Source organism: Dasypus novemcinctus, chromosome 2 (genome assembly GCF_030445035.2).
Source record: "Dasypus novemcinctus isolate mDasNov1 chromosome 2, mDasNov1.1.hap2, whole genome shotgun sequence".
NCBI classification, from domain to species: domain Eukaryota; kingdom Metazoa; phylum Chordata; class Mammalia; order Cingulata; family Dasypodidae; genus Dasypus; species Dasypus novemcinctus.
In genome coordinates this window covers 77,922,012-77,941,070 of record NC_080674.1, presented here as the reverse complement: position 1 = coordinate 77,941,070, position 19,059 = coordinate 77,922,012, and the positions used below count along the sequence as shown (strand labels likewise).

Sequence of the window (19,059 nt, the reverse complement as noted above, 5' to 3'; positions counted from 1 at the left end):
TTTCCTCAGAAGGTGGTGGAAAACGGATCCCAAAACCCTTCTTCCTTACCAGAACAAATCAGCTAGTGTTTGTGAAAACATTGCAATTCTACCTTCTCCTCCAAATAATTCTACTTCATGGGTCCAGAGTTCTACTAGTTCTGAAGAGTCCAAAATCATTTAGTCCAGCCTTGGACTAAGAAAGGTAATGAAGCACAAATTCAAGGTGCCAACATTCTGAACATTTATTCATGTTTGTGTTTGTGGATGGAAATCTTTTTCCAAGCTACAAAATTTTGTTAAAAACAAGTTGTTACAAAACAATAAATAATAGATACAACAATTATCTATTATAAGCAGATTAATAAACAGAAAATAAGTAAATGCAACTACTTTGATATATACGTTAATTTTTTGTTATAAAATTGATATGAGTGCCACCATTTTTCTCTTTTTGGTGTTTTCCCTTGAGATACAACTTTTTATTGCACATTGCTTTATGCTTGTCTGACTAGCTCAGGTTTGTATTATGCCAAAGAATTGCAAACAGTTCCATTAAAAACTGTTTTTCTTCCAAATGAAGGTTTATTTTCTGCTATGTGATCACTTATATATTACAAATGAAAAAGAAGCAAGGTACAAAAATTAATGCAGTTGTGTATGAAGTGTATGAAGTGTGGGCTCAAGGCTGGAGTATTGACTGGTATGAAAGGCTTGTAACCAGCTGGTTACTAAAATCATATGTAGAGCCATTAAATCATCAGGTTGGCTACTCAAAGACTAGATAAACAGAATTCCCGAATACTGTTCCCGTTTGGGTTTTCCAGTTCATGTGGTTCCAGTTGGTGATATTCAAAAGTCAGGCGATTTATGTGTTTTCCACTGGAGACCATGCGCACCACGACATTGTCACAGTCAATTTTCATTTGGGCTGTAATTGATGGAAAAATAAAAGTATTACAGCAGGTTAGAAACCATGTAGCCAAACCATTTCTGTTGACCAAAATGAAAGCAAGGCAACCTATCTTCCTATCATAAACTCAAACTTGTATCAGGGGAGGGAGATGTTTTTAATTTTGTTAGTAGATAACTAGATGTAGAACAGTGAAATTGAACTCAGCCTTTTCCTTGTGGTCAGGAACACCATTAGCTAAATAAAATTGGATGGAAACAGGGGAGATGTCCTGACCTTTACCTTGTCTCCTGCCTGCAAGGCTTTAGAGGTAAAGTAGGTGAAAGAAAGCGGTCTGTTACTGCCCTGTTGCTCTAGTTCAGTGTTCTCAGTGGGGGCACTACTGCCCTCTAGGGGCAGGTTGGAAATTTGCATGGGCATCTTTTGGTTGTCATAATATCTAGGGGTGTAACTGGCATTTACTCAGCAGGGGCAGGGAGTAGAATGTCTGCTGGACAGTTAGGGAGACAAAAAAAAAATCCCTATTTATTGTTTTCTGAGCTTATATAACCACTCTGTCATACGTATATACAAAAATTGTCTTTTGTATGGTTTTGATAGATGCTCATACTAGTTTTTGTTTGGTTGTCCACCTATACCTATTATTCTCTTTGCATCAAAAACTCTTATATATCATCTAGCAGATGCTCCTGAATAGTTATATACTGAAATTCATATTATTTTTATTAAAACTATGTTCCTTTTATTTCTCTGGCTTTAAGCTGGTTCCTGAGGCAAGATTTATCTGCCCTGCAATATTACTTTCTGCTGTTTTAATTTTGTCAGTCCTCCCCCTGCCCCCCTGTATCTCAGAAACACTAGCATTGTAACTCACAAAACTGTACTTAGGTTTAAATGAAGTAACACACAGAGTTATTGAGGCAAAAGTCAATTGGGGGACAGGGTGAACATAAACCCTATAATTATTTTAATATAAGCATCAGAGAGTCTAAGTTAAATTTCTACAAGAAGGTTAAAATGTATTTTTTTAGTGATTTGGAGTGTCATTCTTTTTCTGATATTACTCTGAGCTTTAGTCTATATAACAAGCACTAATTCCTTTAGTTAATGTGCATATTATTTCAAACTATTTTGACATATATCCTAATTTAAAGGGCTGGGTTCTTAATAGTTCCTCATTGTCTTAACAATTTAGAAGGCACTCATAAAAAACACGGTGAATGAAAGAAAAAAATGAAATAAAAAATGAAGCCTTAAAATTGGAAATGAATGTGGCTCAAGCAGTTGAGCACCTGCTTCCCACATGGGAGGTGCTGAGTTCGGTTCCCAGTGCCTCCTAAAGACCAATAAACAAACAACCAGCAAACAAATGAAAAAACCAACTCAGGGGAGCTGGTGTGGCCCAGTGGTTGAGCACCAGCTTCCCCCACACAAGGTCCTGAGATCATTCCCCAGTACCGTAAAAAAAAAATAGTCTGGTTTCAATCTTCTACATAACTAAGGCAAAAGTGATTTTATAGCCTTAGCCTCACCCTTTTACCAAATGTAAGCCATGTAATGCAAGCAGAAAAATTATTCTGGCCTTAGTTATCTCAATTTTAAGTCACGAGTGTCCTTTAGTCCTAGTCTCATTCTTTTGCCCAGTGCCTTCTAGGCACTCTCCAGTCATCAGCATGGAAGTGATTCAGGGCCTCAGAGAGTACATGCAAAAGGCTAGAGCAACACATGCACTGACTGTTTAAACTGTAGTTCAAGTCTAAATTACCATAAAACAATCCTTGAGTTTTCAGCCAGGTGGGTTTTTGGAAACTTTTGCCTTTGCTTTGATGGGAAAGCTTACCCTGAGCCCAGTCCTGTCTTAAATCTCATCTGAAACTTTTTTTATATACAAGTGTTATCTGGGGGAGGGAGGCATATATATCAGGCCTTAATGCTTATGTGTATATATTCCAGAGTTGTTTCATTTATAACCTTCTCAGCATTAGCTCAGAGAGAGAAAATACTGGTGAGAATACCTGTTTTGTTTTGTTTTATTGTGCTAACATATATATAACAAAATTCGCCATTTTAACCATTTTTAAGGATACAATTCAGGGGCATTATTACATTTATAAAGTTGTCCTACCATCACCACTATCCATTACCAAAAGTTTTCATTACCCTCAACAGAAACTCTGTACCCATTAATGAATACTTCCCCACAGGTAAATGTGGTTTTAATTAAAACGGGTAACAGTTCAACAGGGGGGTATGTGTGGTGCCTCCCTTCTGATTTGCAGCTTGATTACCTAGTTTGTTAACGATCTGTGGTGCCAGCCGAGCAAGGCTATGGCTAAGAATTAATCATGAAATTAGAGGGTATCATTATTCCTTTTTTGTTTTACTTTTGTCTCTTAAGAGATAATCTAAGATTCCTGTATCTGAAGCACATTTATGTAGTGACCCTTACAGAATTTATTTATGATTTACATATATCATAAAAAGGATTACCTCTTCTCTCTTCCCCTTGAACTTCATTAATTAGTTGGTCGAGAGTGGGCCAGTAATTCCTATCCTCCCACCCCCCACCCGAACGTAATCGGTCTGCTTTCTCCCTGGTCCCTGACGAAGAAGATGTGGTTCTGTTTGGCACACAGTGCACTTAGCCAGTTTTTCATTACCAGTGGCCATCTGTAGGTTTCAGAATTTACTTGTATGTTGCAGTGGCCTTTCAGAGGCTGGTTAAGCTGCTTAGAAGTCACAAGGGATATTCAGTAGTTCTGAGAATTTCTAACAAAGTTTGTTATTTTGTTGTTTATTTACTATTAGTTTATATACACCGCTACATATATATAACTCTGAGTTTATATATTATTTACTATTTATATTTATACTATTTTTATATATTAGTATATCAGCTTATATTATTATTATAAAATTGTATTATCATAATACACAGCTACTCTTGATAACACAGCTACTATTTGAACCATACATTTTTTTCTGTTGGCAGACAAAACCTTTGTTCTCTAGAGGATATAAGCAAGGACCGACCCCCGAGAAGGTAGAAGGAGCACAAAATAGGAAAGCTTTGTCTTTTTCATAGTTTTTCTTAGGGCCAATCTTAAATATATACTTTATTACCTTACAGGTTTCTCCCCAAAGTCAGATATTTTGGTAATAGGTTCTGTGTTTATGTATAGTAGTATATAAGCTCAAATATAAAATCGCTCACATTGATTCAATGTGTAAATTGAAGTTTTTTTGGTGAACCTCACCATCCAATTTATTTTAAAAATGGGGAAGTTTTATTGACGGAATTAGTCTTAATAAGCATACAAATAATAAGCAAAGAAATATCTTACCAGGGCCATGAAAGGAATAGCAGAGATTGGCTAAAGGCATCATCTTGGAAGGGTCCAATCCATTTCCACCCAGCAGCTCTACAAAGTCTCCTATTTCTGCACAACCTGCTGAGGGTTTCTAAGAGAATAAAGCAGCAAAGAAAGATATTGTCAAACCAATTATAGAAGTCAGGCCATTTGACCAATGGCAGGCTCAGCAATTTCATTCAATCAGCCCTAGGCATCCTGGCAGTGCCATTTAATTTAACATCCAGGACTCTAGAAATTAAAAAAGACATTTAAAAGGAAGGAAAAAAAAAACACCTAAGAATTGCTTTTCTAAATCAGTTGAGCACTCATTTTTTAAAAATGTGTGTGTATTTTTTTTAAGGTCAAGAAATGGAATGATGAAACGGGAATCTGTAAACTCCATGTAAGATGTATGAAAATTGAATCTGAAAATGCTTTGCTTTTCAAATCATGTGGAAATGCATACTAAATTATTTGAATTCCTTAATGCAGTCAGAGTTAAAGGAAGTCAAATATCTGCATTTTACAAGTAGGACTTTCACATCAGTTTTTCCTTAAACTCACCTCTTTTCCTCTTTTTTACTGGGATACATCATTTCTTATAGATGGGATACATCTATTGATAAGGATTTAGATTAGTTTGCTGTGTGGTTTGAAGCTGTATGGACCCCAGAAAACATATTCTTAAATCTAATCCATTCTTGTGAGTGTGAATCCACTGCAAGTAGGACGTTTTGATGAGGTTCCTTCAGTTAAGGTGGGACCTACTTCAATCAGGATGATTCTTTTTTTAAAATTATTGTTATTATTAGATTTAATAGCCTTAACACTGCATTTTCAACTTGCTATACATGTATCTTTTTTTTTTTTTTTTTTTTTTTTTTGCCAGTAAGAACACTATAATCCTTACTTTATTCCTGCATCCCGAGGGACTGTAAGATAGGCTCACAGGAAATATGGGGAGAGAGGAAGGTTGTGAGGGTGATTATTAATACTATTACTAGAGTCCTTTACAAGCGGAGAGAAATTCAGACAAATAGAGAGCCACTAAGGAGGAAGCAAAAATCAACAGAACTCAGGAGACGCCACCAAATGCCTTGCCACGTGACAGACTAACGACCAAGGATCCCTGGCAGCAAGCAGACGCCACAGTCTTCAGGGAGAGAGCATTGCCTTGGTGATACCTTGATTTGAACTTTTGTTTAGCCACAAAACTGTAAGCTAATGCATTACCATTGTTTAAGCCCACCCATTTCATGGTATTTGCTTGAGCAGCCCACAAAACTAAAACGTATGAGAATATTAAAGAGAATCCTAATTTGAGGTCTAAGTAAGCTAAAGTCTCTATTATCTTTCTCTTTGTCAATGACAAAAAAAAAAAAAAATTATTTCCAGCTACTTGAAAGGAGAGCTGGTTCTAAGACTTTTTATGATCTGTTGTAACCACCCTTCACTTCCCTTCATCTTTCCTTCCTATCTCGTCCACAGCAATTCCTTGTGCCTCACTTTCCCACACAGTCAATGAAGGGAAACAGATGGGGATGCATATGTTTAAATTAAAGGGTCTACTCCATCCTTAGGTGCATAATTTCATCAAATGAATAAACCGAGGTTTAATTAGCCCCGCTGTCTACAAGACTTCATGATCTTGCATTGAGAGTCAAATAAGTCATTTAAGGATGAAGGAAACAACCTAATCACCTTTCCCTTGAGTACAGGATGCCCAGGAAGCATATCTCTTAAGACTAAATTTTCCACTTGGTTCTACAGATTCTAAATTTCAGCATGTGGTGGTGAAGGGAAAAAGGCAGGCTCAGGAGAAAGAAGTGAGAAATAAAGAAGTTGGAAATAAGTAGAAGCTAAAATGAGGGAAACAAAACAGAAGCAAGGAAGTGGGTGCACCTGTTCCTTGGTGTCCAGTGACTTCTCTCCTCTTCTCAAACCTCTCAGCTTTACTTATAGACAACAGCAGAAACGGAGTTGTGCAGGACCTCTCTGAGGTGCGGTTACTCAACAGCAGCCCCCTAGATTTCTCTGTTGAGGTTCTACCTCCCTGGACTAAGCCACTATCTTCTCTTGCCTAGACTATGACAAAGACCTCCTAAGTGACTCCCAGCACACCTCTTGCTCCTGCAGCCCATTCACCAGGTAAAACCAGAATGCCCTTTAGACAGTGCAAATCAGATCGTGTTACTTTCTTGCCTAACCCCTGTAGTAGTTTCCCACTGCACTGAGAAGAACATCAAGCTCCTTGGTACAGCCTCCACGGGCTCTCTGTGACCTCGCCCTGATTATCTCCCTGACACCATCTCATACAACTTCCTTTCTACCTCCGCTTTCTTTCCATTTCTGGAACACGGCAAGAGTTTGAGCCTCTGCATAACCATTCCCTATACGCCCTACTCTTCCCGTGCCTGCTGGGTCCTTCTTTTGTCTACTGCTCAGGTCTCACTTTAAATGCCTCCTTCTCAGAAGGGTTCTTCCCTGAAGACCTTACCTCAAGTAGCTCCCTGCTCCTCCAGCCTCCCCTTGTCCCCAGTCATGGTGTGTCACACCATTCTGCTTCATTTTATGTACTGTACTTATTATTTGAAATACCTCAAGGTACTACCTGTCTCCTTCCACTAGAACAGGAATTCTTAACAAAGGGTCCGTAAGCTTTAACTGAACTTTGAAAAAACATTATTCTTAGGGCTGTGTTGGTGAGGGTGTGAAATATTTATTAAATAATACACAGTATAGTGTGGACTTAGTAAGAGGTACTTGGTTTTTATCTGACTGGCAAAGGTCTCCAAGGAAAAAAAAGGTTAAGAACCCTTGCACTAGAATGTAGGTTCTATGCAAACAGGACCTGTTTCGTTCATTTCTAATTTTCAGCATCCAGATTAGTACCTTGCACATGATAATCACTCAAAAAATATATCGTGCAAAGGAATAGATACCCAGAACATTGTAGGCTCTAAATTTTTAAAAGGGGAAACATTAAGATTACTCATTATAGCTAAGAATAACTAAGTGCAGCACTCCCAATCTGCTATCACACTTCCTAACCTCTATATTCTACATCAAGAATGACATGCAAGCAACATCAAGCCATTAAGACGGCATCAAAGCAGCTACTAACCAGTGGTCCTTATCAAAGGATTATTCTTCACTAAGACCAACTAAAAAAGTGTGTACTGGCCTTTCCATTTGGGGCTTACAGGATATTAGATATATACTTTTTGATCTCAATCTGGGTCCATTTATTTCATTTTCACTGAAATCTGTTTGATGCCACAAATAACTGGACTTTCTTAACATAGGTATGTGAAAAAGTAGAAGGAAAGGAGAATGACTCAGAGCGAAGCTACCAGTGCAGATAACTATGGTCAAGCTCAACATTAATTTTAAGAAGTTCATAGATGTTAATAGGGAGTCTCTGCAAATATTTTGGATGCGAAATATATTGAATTAAATGCAATGCAAAATACTCCCCAGAACTTTACTCATATTTTTTGCAATATAAAAATCCAGTTTCATATTTTATGCTACACTTAGCATTCCTTCATAACACATTTCTGTCAGTGAGATTACTTCCTTCATGTCAAAAGTGAATTCCAATAATCAGAAAAACTCTGAGATGACTCACACTATAATTTCTGCGAGGAGAGAGTTTCTATAACAGAGGAAAGCACAAGAGATGGCAGATGTAATCATATACCCAAACATTACCAACTGAAAGCATTTCCTGCATCATGAGGAAAGTATTCAGGTATTCAGAAGGGGCACCTGAGTATGCAACTTGCAACAAAGCTAAAATAAAGAGGGGTTTGTTTGAGAACAGTGAGGGCAAACACAAGTGAGATTGAATAGCCAATCAGAGGAACACACAGATGAACACAACCCACCCAAAGTGCTATATCTAGGTTGGCTGTGTATGATTGATTTTGCACTGATAAAGCCATGGCCTAAGGAAATGATTCAGGAGAAAGTAAGCAACTCACCTTTAACTGAAGACTGTTTAAGTGCCCTAGGGTGAGATCAGATATTTTTATCACCACAGGATAAATGATGGAGAAGCTGCAGTTTCGATGTTGATGTGGAACTACCAAGGTAAACCTTCCATTTGGGGTCTGAGAAATGACATTGCAAGCTTTGGAGGGGAAAGAGAGAAAAAAAGACACATGGCTGCATTATTTGGAGGCTTCTTTAAAAAATTCTTCTCCTTGAAAAAAAAAACTCAAATCAATCAGTCCATTATTCTTTGGAAGATTAGACCCCATTCTTTAACCACATGAAGTATTTATATTAACATTATTGTACACAACCTACAATGAGTGATATGATTTACTTTAAAGAAAAAGATTTTCTCTCGATGAGAAGAAAACAATAAACTCATTTTGGTTAAGATAATGTACTTTGGTCCTTGACCAGTTTTATAGGCTAATGTATGTTTATATCCATCAGAAATAGCTAAATTAGAGTAGTGGTCTCAGAAGGCAACACTGATGTCCACCAGTCTAATCATCTGCTCAGGGCATGAAGTCTGTTTACCACTTCCCACATACGCTGTCTGTCAGTCTTCGCTGAAATATCTTTAGGACTATAACTTTGTATTTGAAACCTCAAGCTTATCCCAAATAAATGAAATGACTTGGAGGGATTAAAATTTATCACTGAATGCATTGTAGTACCTTGGAGATCAGAAAATGTCTTTGGTGGGGGGGTATAGGGGGGTAGAATTTTAGTCACTATAAATTAGTTTACTACATAGTCTGGGAAATAAATTTAAAACTGTGATTTGATTTTCATGAGAGTGAATAGAAAATAACCTTTGGGTTATTTCTAATTATAAAAGGATTTCCATTCAAATCTTCAGTTCTAATTTCTTATGTTCTGTGCAATGATACTACCTTCGAAAAACATTTTTGACCCCCAAGTTTTACTTTTCAATTAAGAAAAAAATAGGGACCCAACTTACGAAAGAGGTTAGGATCTGTCCTTATGGTCAACGTGAATCCATTTCCTGGTTCATGGACCCGGAAGAAGATCATGGCCACGTTCTGGGAGGATCTGATGCTCTTTCTGCTAAAACCACTCTCACAGAAATCTATGTATCGCTCCGCAGTAGGTAGAGGATGATCCTGGGAACTGGGAAACTTCTCCCCCTTGAGAATCCAACCATCAAATACCTTACCAAAAAAAATACACACACAGATGATCCTTTCCATCAACACCTGAAACCAAGGGTTATTGAAAAGAGGGAAAACCATTATCCAGCAATGGGCATTTAGTTATAAGTGAAGAACTGACACCCTACACCCCCTTGCCTACTTTTGCTTTTTATATGCATTTTCATCTGGAAGTTTGTGTGCAAGTAATATGTTAATTTTTTCTTTAGAAAGCTTCCCAGGTAAATAAATTTTCACTTATTTTATCATTTCAGTCACTTTGGTAAATGAAACTACAGATAAGATGCATTTTATCCTTGCCACATTTTCAACATCCCATCTTCAGAATTCCACAGAAGTATTTTAGTTTCAGCTCCTCTCTTTCCTCTACTCATTGAATATGAACAAAAAAATATCTCAAGAATAGACAGCAAAAGAAAAAAAACCAGGGCAGCAATTTATGCCCCCATTTTCCTCATTTTAAACTATCATCACATATTGCTTTAAAATATCAAATAACTGCTTCAACACTCAGGCAATCATGGCTGATATGTCACTTTGGGCTTTTTTTCCTTCGTTTATTTAACTTTTGCAGTTGGAAAAGGTGGCAATCAGAATTTATTGGCTTTACTCTCAAAATCACCACAGGTCTTCAGTTTAATAAATCCAACCTAATCCAAATTAGCAAAATTATCAACAACCCAGATACAAATTACTTTACCAGGCCCTTCTAACGTTTGACAGGTTCCAAAATAATTCCTCTCCGGAGATTTTAATCGTTAATTTAATTGAGCAGTAGAACAGCATCAGCCATTCTAAGCTGACCTTTTAGACTTAGAGAGAACACATGGAGTGTGTTTGGAAAGGGGGGAGGGGGAAATTGGTCCTCCCCTCCTCCTCAAGTCTCAAATTGCATTCCTTCTCAGCATTTCGCTCGCTGGGCAGCTAGTGCTCTAACTGCTTCAAAATCGGGTCAACCTGGAGTTGAACACAGACTGCGAACCTGGAACATCTCGGTGAGAGGAGCCAGGAAAGAGCCCGACTTAGATCTCAGAGCTGGCCTTCTCACCCAGACAGGCCCTTTCGGTGTCCCTGAGAGCTTGTGATCATTTCGTTTCCCTTTCGTCTGCTCTAAAATGCATCACGGTGTATCGCACGGAGAGTTCAAGTCATCCCAAGTGCCCGGGACCACCAGGGCGCTCCGAAACGCTCTTAAACTGCAGCACCGTGGGAAGCACTGGCGAGACCTAGGGTAGGGGAGCCGCCCGGCGTTCACCCACGTGGGCGCTGGGGTTCAGCTGTGCGCGCCGGAGCGCGCCTCCCTGACTCTGGCACGGCTGAAGTGGCTAAGAATTATTACCCGCTCCCCACGCTCAGCAGCGCCACGCTGGCGCAGAGCCCCAACCCGTTCCAACCCTTCGGTGCTCCCGGTCCTGGGGCTGAGCGAGGCAGGGACGCCTTACCTTCAGGAAGTCCCCTCCCTGGCAGTCGATGGAAACCAGGTCGTAGCGGATGGTGATGAACTCCTCCGGCTCGCCGATGAAGAAGGCGGCGCAGTGCAGCTGCGGCTGGTCGGCGGTAAAGGTGAACTGGCCTTGGAGGCTCAGCATGTCCAGGCAGCCTGGACGGAGGACACCGGGGCCATCGGGGCCCGGGCTGCAGTCCCTCTCCGCGCTCAGCGTCCCGCGCCCCGATCCCAACCTCGACTGACCCAGCTCCCGCTCCCCACGACAGTCACCCCATCTCGCCCCGAGCCCCGATCCTTAACGATGGTAATCGCGCCTCTGGAAGGACTGGCCACGCACTTCCCCGCGATGCCCTGGAATCTCCTGCCCTTGGCGCAGAGTCCCAGCCTTCCCGCCTCCCTCCCGCCCACCGACCCGAGCTGGGCAGCGGGAGACTCACGGAGAGCCCGGCGGTACAGCTGCTCCCCCGCCAGCTCCCGCTTCAGGTTGGAGCTGAACAGCAGGAAAGGGTCGTGGTCCGCCCCTTGCAGCAACTGAAAGAAAATGGGTCGGTCGGGAAAGGTTCAAGGGGGTGGGAAAAAAAGTGGACCAGGAGCGCGTTACCCTCCTTGTCCCCCAGCAAAGAAAAGAGAGGTGGTAAATGGTTCCCCGCGTCCGGAGACCAGAAAGTCTTGGACTCTTTCCAGAAAACCAGGATATCCCCGCCTGCCAGCATAAGGCAGGCAGTCCCCTGACTGCTTAGAGGCAGAGAGGAAGACCAGATGAGGCTAACCTAGGGGAAAGACGGGCCCAAAAGACAGGAAGAAAGAGCTGAGAGCAGAGGCGCAACTAGAGACAGCCTGCCCATCCCCAAGTCTGGACGCTCATGCAAGGCAGGTGGCATGGCTCACCTCTAGGTGCCGGCTCTCTCCTCTTAGAGCCATCAGGAAGATCAGAATGAAGTGGCTGGGGAGTTTGAAGGTAGGCAACATGCTGGTCTTGCCTCTGCAGCTGGTATACTCTGCTCCCGAGGTCTTGGGATATTGTTCCCACACCTTCGCCCAGGCTCAGAGCGAGAAGATGGCAGGGTCCCTTTGCTGGGTCTCTTTTATAGAGCAGTGGGGAGGGGAGGCTCTCTGCCCCTTAACTGATCTGAGCTCTGTAACCATGGGTTACCCCGTCTCAGTGACAAAGTGCGTGGCGATGACGAGGGTCCAGTTCTCAGCCATAAATTTTCAGTGTGTCCAGCATTATTCACTGAGAATGATTTCAGTCACTACAACTTAGAGAACTAGAGTGTGGGAGAAAGAATGACGGGAGGACAAAGGATAAGATGGGGAGGGGGACAGCATTTACCTGGCCTGCCAAATGCCTTCTTACATCCTCCTGTGGACATTTGGCCAAAATGATAAGGGACTGAGGTATTTTGGGTTTGTACACATGCATAAAATACCCAAATACATATAACCTTATCATACAGCCTTGTCACATAGCACCTTGGATGGATTGTTCTGGCAATTAACAGAGAATATAGGGCTCATGCAATTGCATGACTTTCAGGAAGAAACTTGAGCTTTCAGCTCTACAGAGAAGCTGGTGAAGTCTGCTTTTACAGAATTTTAAAGTAATGCTGTTCAAGCTTTCTTTCTGTTCCTTATCTTTGCTTTATCCTGGTTCACATTTCTTATAAGGCTTTCCTTAATGGAAAGCTAATTATGGGGTCTGTGGGCTCCTGGATTTTAGTTGAGCTCCGCCATCTGACCTGAGTATTAGCACGATGGACACACTCCTGGGCCAGGTAACTGTGGCCACGACCTTAGCATCCATCTACATTCCTGAAGGATGGAGTCATTCCATTTCACTCCTTCAAATGCCTGGGTTACTCTACCTCTGAGCAACTTTCTTATAATTGCTAAAAAGCAAATATACAGGGCCAAACCAATGGCTGAGGGGCCCAGAAATACATGAAGTAAAAACTTAACTTTGCTGATAAGGAGAGAAAAGAATTGCTTCTCCTTTAAGCCCAAAATTGTAGGAAATATGGGGATAGTCCACTTTGGGCTTTTCTCTCTCTTTCCAACTACCCTTAAGCAAGGGGACTAAACCCTAAAAACTTCATGTTGCTTTACTTCTGCGTGATAGAAGACACAGTTACTACCTACGACTTTCTTGTTCTTAAAGTAATGCAACCATAACAGGGTTTTCTCAAGTGATGCTCATAATTAAGCTGTAATTTGCTTAGTGGTGTCAGTATTCAATGTTTTCATATTTAAGACAATCTGACCTCTGGACGGGCTACCTCCAAGCTGTTTAACCAGCAGGCCTTCCCACCCCAGTCCAAATTATATAAATAATCCTCGGACCACAGAGAGCCCAGCAGAGGGGGTGCCTGAGGGGAGGAGGATGGGAGGTAGATGCTGAAGCAGAGGGTGAGGGGAATAGCACCCAAGGGTCTGTGAGCGTCAGTCACCACCTCCTCCTCCCCATCCCGCGGACTCTTTAGGTTTTGGAATTTTAGAAAGGGTATAAAGAAACCTCAGAGGAATAAAAGGAGAGAAAAACAAATGACTTAACCCCCACTAGCTTGGCCTTTTCCTGTCTCCCTGCCTGCCCGGCCTGTCCGGCGCCTGAGGCACACTCCCCCAGCCTGCCCTCGCCTGCTCTCCTTTCCCTTCAACATGGCCTGCCACTGGGATCCAGGCCGCCACTCACCGCGGACACCTGTCTTTCCCACTTGAGGGGTCTGACACCAGGGTGTCATTTCAGCTTAATGCTGCTCTATTGACATCCCCACGGAGCCACTGATCTCTAGGCCCTCCCTTCACATATGGAAACGGCCGTGTGCCAACATGCTTTCGTGGTCTCTCTCCTTAGGAACTGCACACAAGGTCCTCAGGAAGTGCCAGTGAATGAGGGCAAGCAAAACTAACACAGAGTAACATTCCAGTTTACCTAACAATCTGCAAATCAGAGCACCACGAACTTCAATACCACCAAGTGCCATGTGGGGAAATTACAATGTGGAATTTTCAGCAGGTTGGCAAAGATTTATTAAGCCCATGGAAAGTGTGTTTGTTTTTTTAAAGATTTATTTATATATGTATCTCCCCTCTCCTTCCCCTCCAGTTGTCTGCTCTCTGTGTCCATTCGCTTGTGTTCTTCTGTGTTTGCTTCCATTCTTGTCAGTGGCCTGCGAATCTGTGTATCCTTTTGTTGCATCATCTTGCTGCGTCAGTTCTCCGTGTGTGCGGCCCCACTCCTGCACAGGCTGGACTTTCTTTCAGGCTGGGTGGCTCTCCTTATGGGGTGTACTCTTTGCATGCAGGGCTCCCCTACACGGGGGACACCCCTGCGTGGCACGGCACTCCTTGCACATATCAGTCTGTGCGTGGGCCTGGATCCTGGGTTTGAACCTTGGACCTCCCATGTGGTAGGTGGATGCTCTATCCATTGAGCCAAGTCCGCTTTCCTGGAAAGTGTGTTTTTGAAATCAAGAATAATTAAAGGGGAAGTGAACTTGGCCCAGTGGTTAGGGCACCTGTCTACCACATGGGAGGTCCGCAGTTCAAACCCCGGGCCCATGAGTAGTGCTGATGTGCACAAGGAGTGCCATGCCACGCTGGGGTGTCCCCCACGTAGGGGAGCCCCACACGCAAGGAGTGAGCCCGTAAGGAGAGCCACCCAGCGTGAAAGAAAAGTTTAGCCTGCCCAGGAACGGTACCACACACGCGGAGAGCTGACACAACAAGATGACACAAGAAAAAGAAACACAGATTCCTGTGCTGCTGACAACAACAGAAGCAGACAAAGAAGAACACGCAGCAAATAAACACAGAGAACAGACAACTGGGGGGGGGGGGGAGGGGAGAAAAATAAATCTTAAAAAAAAAAAAGATGTTAAAGCTAGAACCTGGGGGGTGGGGCACAGATGGGAATCAAGAAGATAGAATTTGAGGACAAAGAGAAGCCAGTTAGTCCTTCTCTATGAGCAAAAGTATTCACAATGAGTGGGAGAAATGGAAGAGTAATTGGATTACACAGAAGAAAATGTTTTCTGTATAACAGTTTCTGTAGGCCTATGTCTAAGGGCTGAAGAAAATGTTTTTGTGGACTGACTTAGTCATTCAGACAATTAGCTTAATATTGGAAAGCTGTTTATTCAGCCAAATTAACAGGCTATTTTGAAATATGTTCTTGGTAAACAGTTCCCAAGCATGCTGGCTGGAAATTGTGTGTGCACCTGCATTCTCTGCACACATTTTAGTGTTTCTCCATATTTTTTAGGCACTCCTCAGTGTTGATGTTAGTACAGTCTCTGATGGGTGTCTTTTAGGTGTAGTTAGGTCAAGTAAAGACATCTCTTTTTTCTTTCACAAAGCACTAGAGCAAATTGTTACCTGTGTTTAGCCTGAATGTCAAGGTGGCCACGTAGTACTGGATTTGTATTCAATCCATGAATACCGGGGGAGGGGGTGGGAGGGGTGGGTAAGAATCGTGCTGCCAGTGAAGAGGTGTATACAGACAGCTTCCAGCCAGCATTCAGGGGGACATAGCAGCCACCCTGGACACGCAGCCTCTAATGGAACTGTGACAGGCAAATGCGAGCTTATGGAGGCTCTGCCGTGCTTTGTGCACTGAGGGGACAGAGCAGCAAAGGGGCCTAAATAATTTCAAATCCCTTTTTATTCTATGATACCAGGACCCCGTTAAGATTCACTACCTGCAACAGTAAACATTTTCTTTCCTTAACTACTTCATCACAGCGAACATCAAAACCACTATTTAGAAGACCTTTCTTTCCCATTTTCTGGCTGATTTGTTGAAATGTTGGGAAATGGGACATATGATTGAGTTCCTTAAGAAGAAATAAAGGTGACTCAGTAAAACTAGTTGTAGTTAACCAAAACCACAGTTTCCACTTTCTTTTCAGATGAGTACTTGTTTGAATGAATTTAGCTACGTTTGCTGCAACCTATTTTTAATAGGTAACATTTATTTCTCAGATGTGTTTCAGATCAGGAAGGAAACTAAGCAAGTGTCCTTTGGGGAATTAATATAAATCCGCCTTTGAATGAAATCCCCATGGGTCAGCCATTCTCACCCCAAATCCGTTATCTTCCTCTGGTGTGGGTTAAGAAGACCAGTACTCAGTAGGGGTTAGGGCTTTTCGGGGTTGCAAGTGGCTGATACCAAACTTGAGCTTAAGCCAAAAGGCAGGTTTATTATCAGGACACAGTGATGCCTTGCAGAAAGCTCGGGCAGGAAACCTGGGGGCAAGGGCTCCCCTGCTGCTCCCTGATCTCTGTCTGTAGGCTGCCGTCCCCCACTCTGCAATCCCTGTGGCAATAAACGGGCCAACAACAATTCCCAAGATTTACATGTTACAGTTTTAAACAAATGAAAATACTCTAAACCAATGTGCTCATAATCCTCAGGGCACAAAATTTGCTAGGCTGCAACTCAGAGGCCAGAGAGTAGGAGGCTATCATAGCATTGGCTGCTGGATTCACAAAATATAGGTATCCACAACACAGTAAAAACGTGGCTCAATGACCTCTTTGATCATTAGTTTTCTCACCTGTAAAATGAGGATATGTATACTGGGTATCATTTGTAGGAATTAAATATTATAATATATGTAATATATGAGACTTAAATGGTCACTATTATTAAGTTATGCCAATCATATTATGTGTCTTTATCCCTAGGATTTAAAGAGTACTGACATAAGGTATATTTTTATTATTAAATTGGAAGGACTGACTTCCTGTTAGAGCATTAACAAACTCTTAAAAGCTGCTGTTAGAAAAAGAGAGAAATAAATTGAAATATAATTACAGAACCGCATTTCAAAAGAATAGATAGGAATGGATTTCATTAAAGATTATGCACAATACAGACAGTGGCCTAGCTGCTGAGAGAGAAAAGTTGAAATACGGAGAGCAGTGACATTGAGAAGATTGAGAAAAGGGGGAAATTGAGGTTATAAAGCAGAAACAGAAGATCATTAGGAACTGACCAAAGAGTAGTATTTTGAGTCCAAATCAACAGCTATTGAATAACATCATCTGTTGAGGCTGGGGACACTGGGAAAAAGACAAAGATTTGATGAGAATGTTTCCAAAGAGGGCTAACAGGAAGGAAAGAAGAAAAAGTGAAATGATCTGCCCAGATTATCACAATGAGTCAGAAATAAAGTCCAGACTAAAGGGATCTCTCTATATCCAGCCAGGTAATCAATCCTTCAAAGACAACAGCCCTGCAAATTAACCAAAATCATTATATTCTAAGTTGTAAGAATTGCTAGACTCGCAGCAAAAAGTGAGATGGTACAGCCCAAAGCAACAGACACGGGCAGATCAATAACTATAAAGGAGACTGGGGTCGTTCCTGTCTGTGCAATGGTTTCCTTGACTTTGGAGTGACATTGTTATCTCAACTCCCTTCAGGCTTACTCTCAAATATGCCATGACTAACATCTAGCCAGTAGATCATAGTGAAATGCCATTTAATATCGCTTACTGCCTGCATCAAAGGGAAAAGTACAGCTGGGTGCAGAACTGTTGGCGTGTATGTCGTTAGGTGGTGATGACGTGCATCAGCACGTAACATCAGCCTCTTCCCTGACGGAAGAGAAATGAAGTGTAAAGAGTTGCATTCCTTATGCCTTAGAATAGATCTAAAGGAGAAAAGCCTGCCAGTTATGAGGAGTGACACAAAGAGGTTCTAAATAAGGACAGCGGCAGGGAAGATTGCACGCCAGGCAATGGTTAGCTCTCTGTGGTACCTTCCTGCCTTATATTTGTGGGACCCCTGCCAGCAGCCAGGCTACTTCTCCCCTCTGCCAACCATTCCTTCCCTTCCCTCCTTCCTTCCTTCTTCCTTTTTTTTTCTTTTTTCTCTTTCCTTCTACAAACTGTAGCATATTTAGTTGCTCCTACTCATGGTATTTTATATATACACTTGAACAATCTTTAGTGTATTTTATTGTAATTTAAGTATGTCCGTCTTCAACCGTAAATGCAAACTCCTCAAAGTTCAGCCACTAGCACACACACAACCTGGCAAATCATGGCTGCCACCTAAAAGCAAACTAAAAAAGGGAGTTTCTGCTCCCATTTAGTTATGGACTAGAGAATAGTCACCACTAAAATGTCCGCCTACAATACCCAGGCAATCAGAGCCAAATGGTACAATTTCAGGAAAAAAAGGGAAGAGAGGAGATGCTACAATAGCTCCTGGAGTCAGCTCTGAAAGGCCACGGCCCGCTCAGGAGTGGGGGATGGGGGCGGGCAAGATGAGGAGTGGAGCCCGAGAGACACGGTTGGGACAAGGATGGGCACAAATGTTAAGGAGATGCCAAAAACTCAGTCATCAAAGTAAATAAGAGTAGAATGCAGTATACTCTAAAATGAAAGTTAACACAAAAATCCGTCAAACAAAACATCAGAGATTTGAATAAAGACAGGATCAGAATTAGTGATTTTCCCTTTTCTCTCAGGCCCCATTGTGGCTTCGCCCAGGCCTGTGGAGGTAGCATGTAGGCAGCACCCCCTAGGGGGGATCCGAAGTTTCAGGGGTAGCCTGCTGACTTCCATGGGCATTAGCTACTGGAGCAGAAACAAAGGGGCCCTGGCTTGCTGTCCCAAGCCCTGGAAGGTTGGCTGAGCAGGACTCCAGGATGGGGGAGGTAGGCCTAAGTGTCAGGATCCCAGCAGGAAGCAGACGGCCTCTCAAAGGAGAGTTCATGAGAAGGCCATCACGAGGGGCAGTGTGCCCCGAAGCCACAAGGGACGTGCAGTGCCCCAGCCTTCCTAGCGGCGAAGAGCATGGGTCTTTAATCAGCGTCCAGGGCCTCAAAACAGGCTAGAGAAGGGTGGAGAGGGGAATAGAGAAGGGTGGAGAGGGGAATAGAGAAGGGTGGAGAGGGGAATAGAGAAGGGTGGAGAGGGGAATAGAGAAGGGTGGAGAGGGGAAGGGGAGGGACCAAGAGAAGATACCCAGCCTAGGGGACTATTAGGTGGGAAAGGTTCTGCAGTGTTTTTTAAATAACATATTTTAAAAATTGTGTGATTATATATATAAGAAAATGTTTTGCCATTTTAACCATTTCAAGTGTACAGTTCAGTAGCAGGAATTACATTTACAATGATGTGCTACCATCACTATCTTCAGTTACTGAATTTTTTTCTGTTGAAAAACAAAACAAAAACTCT

The 19,059-nt window shown here is 42.2% G+C and overlaps 1 protein-coding gene across 1 annotated transcript; it reads right to left on the bottom strand.

Annotated features, from left to right (window-relative positions):
* Positions 1–210: 210 nt before the first annotated feature.
* On the bottom strand, positions 211–11,906 carry CRHBP (corticotropin releasing hormone binding protein). Its single transcript, XM_004466550.2, has 7 exons — positions 11,755–11,906; positions 11,304–11,397; positions 10,862–11,019; positions 9,209–9,419; positions 8,232–8,380; positions 4,237–4,354; positions 211–910 (listed from the first exon to the last, which is right to left on the bottom strand). The coding sequence occupies exons 1-7, from the start codon at positions 11,833–11,835 to the stop codon at positions 753–755; spliced, it is 969 nt and encodes a 322-aa protein (XP_004466607.1). The 5' UTR covers positions 11,836–11,906; the 3' UTR covers positions 211–752.
* Positions 11,907–19,059: the final 7,153 nt, after the last annotated feature.

What these genes read in the sequence shown, in the direction of transcription:
- CRHBP (XM_004466550.2), bottom strand. Translation starts at nt 11,835, where the DNA reads ATGTTGCCTACCTTCAAACTCCCCAGCCACTTCATTCTGATCTTCCTG. An exon ending in GAGAGAGCCGGCACCTAGAG is followed by an intron (nt 11,398 to 11,754) that starts GTGAGCCATGCC and finishes ATTTTCTTTCAG; the next exon opens with TTGCTGCAAGGGGCGGACCA. An exon ending in GCTGTACCGCCGGGCTCTCC is followed by an intron (nt 11,020 to 11,303) that starts GTGAGTCTCCCG and finishes TCCTCCGTCCAG; the next exon opens with GCTGCCTGGACATGCTGAGC.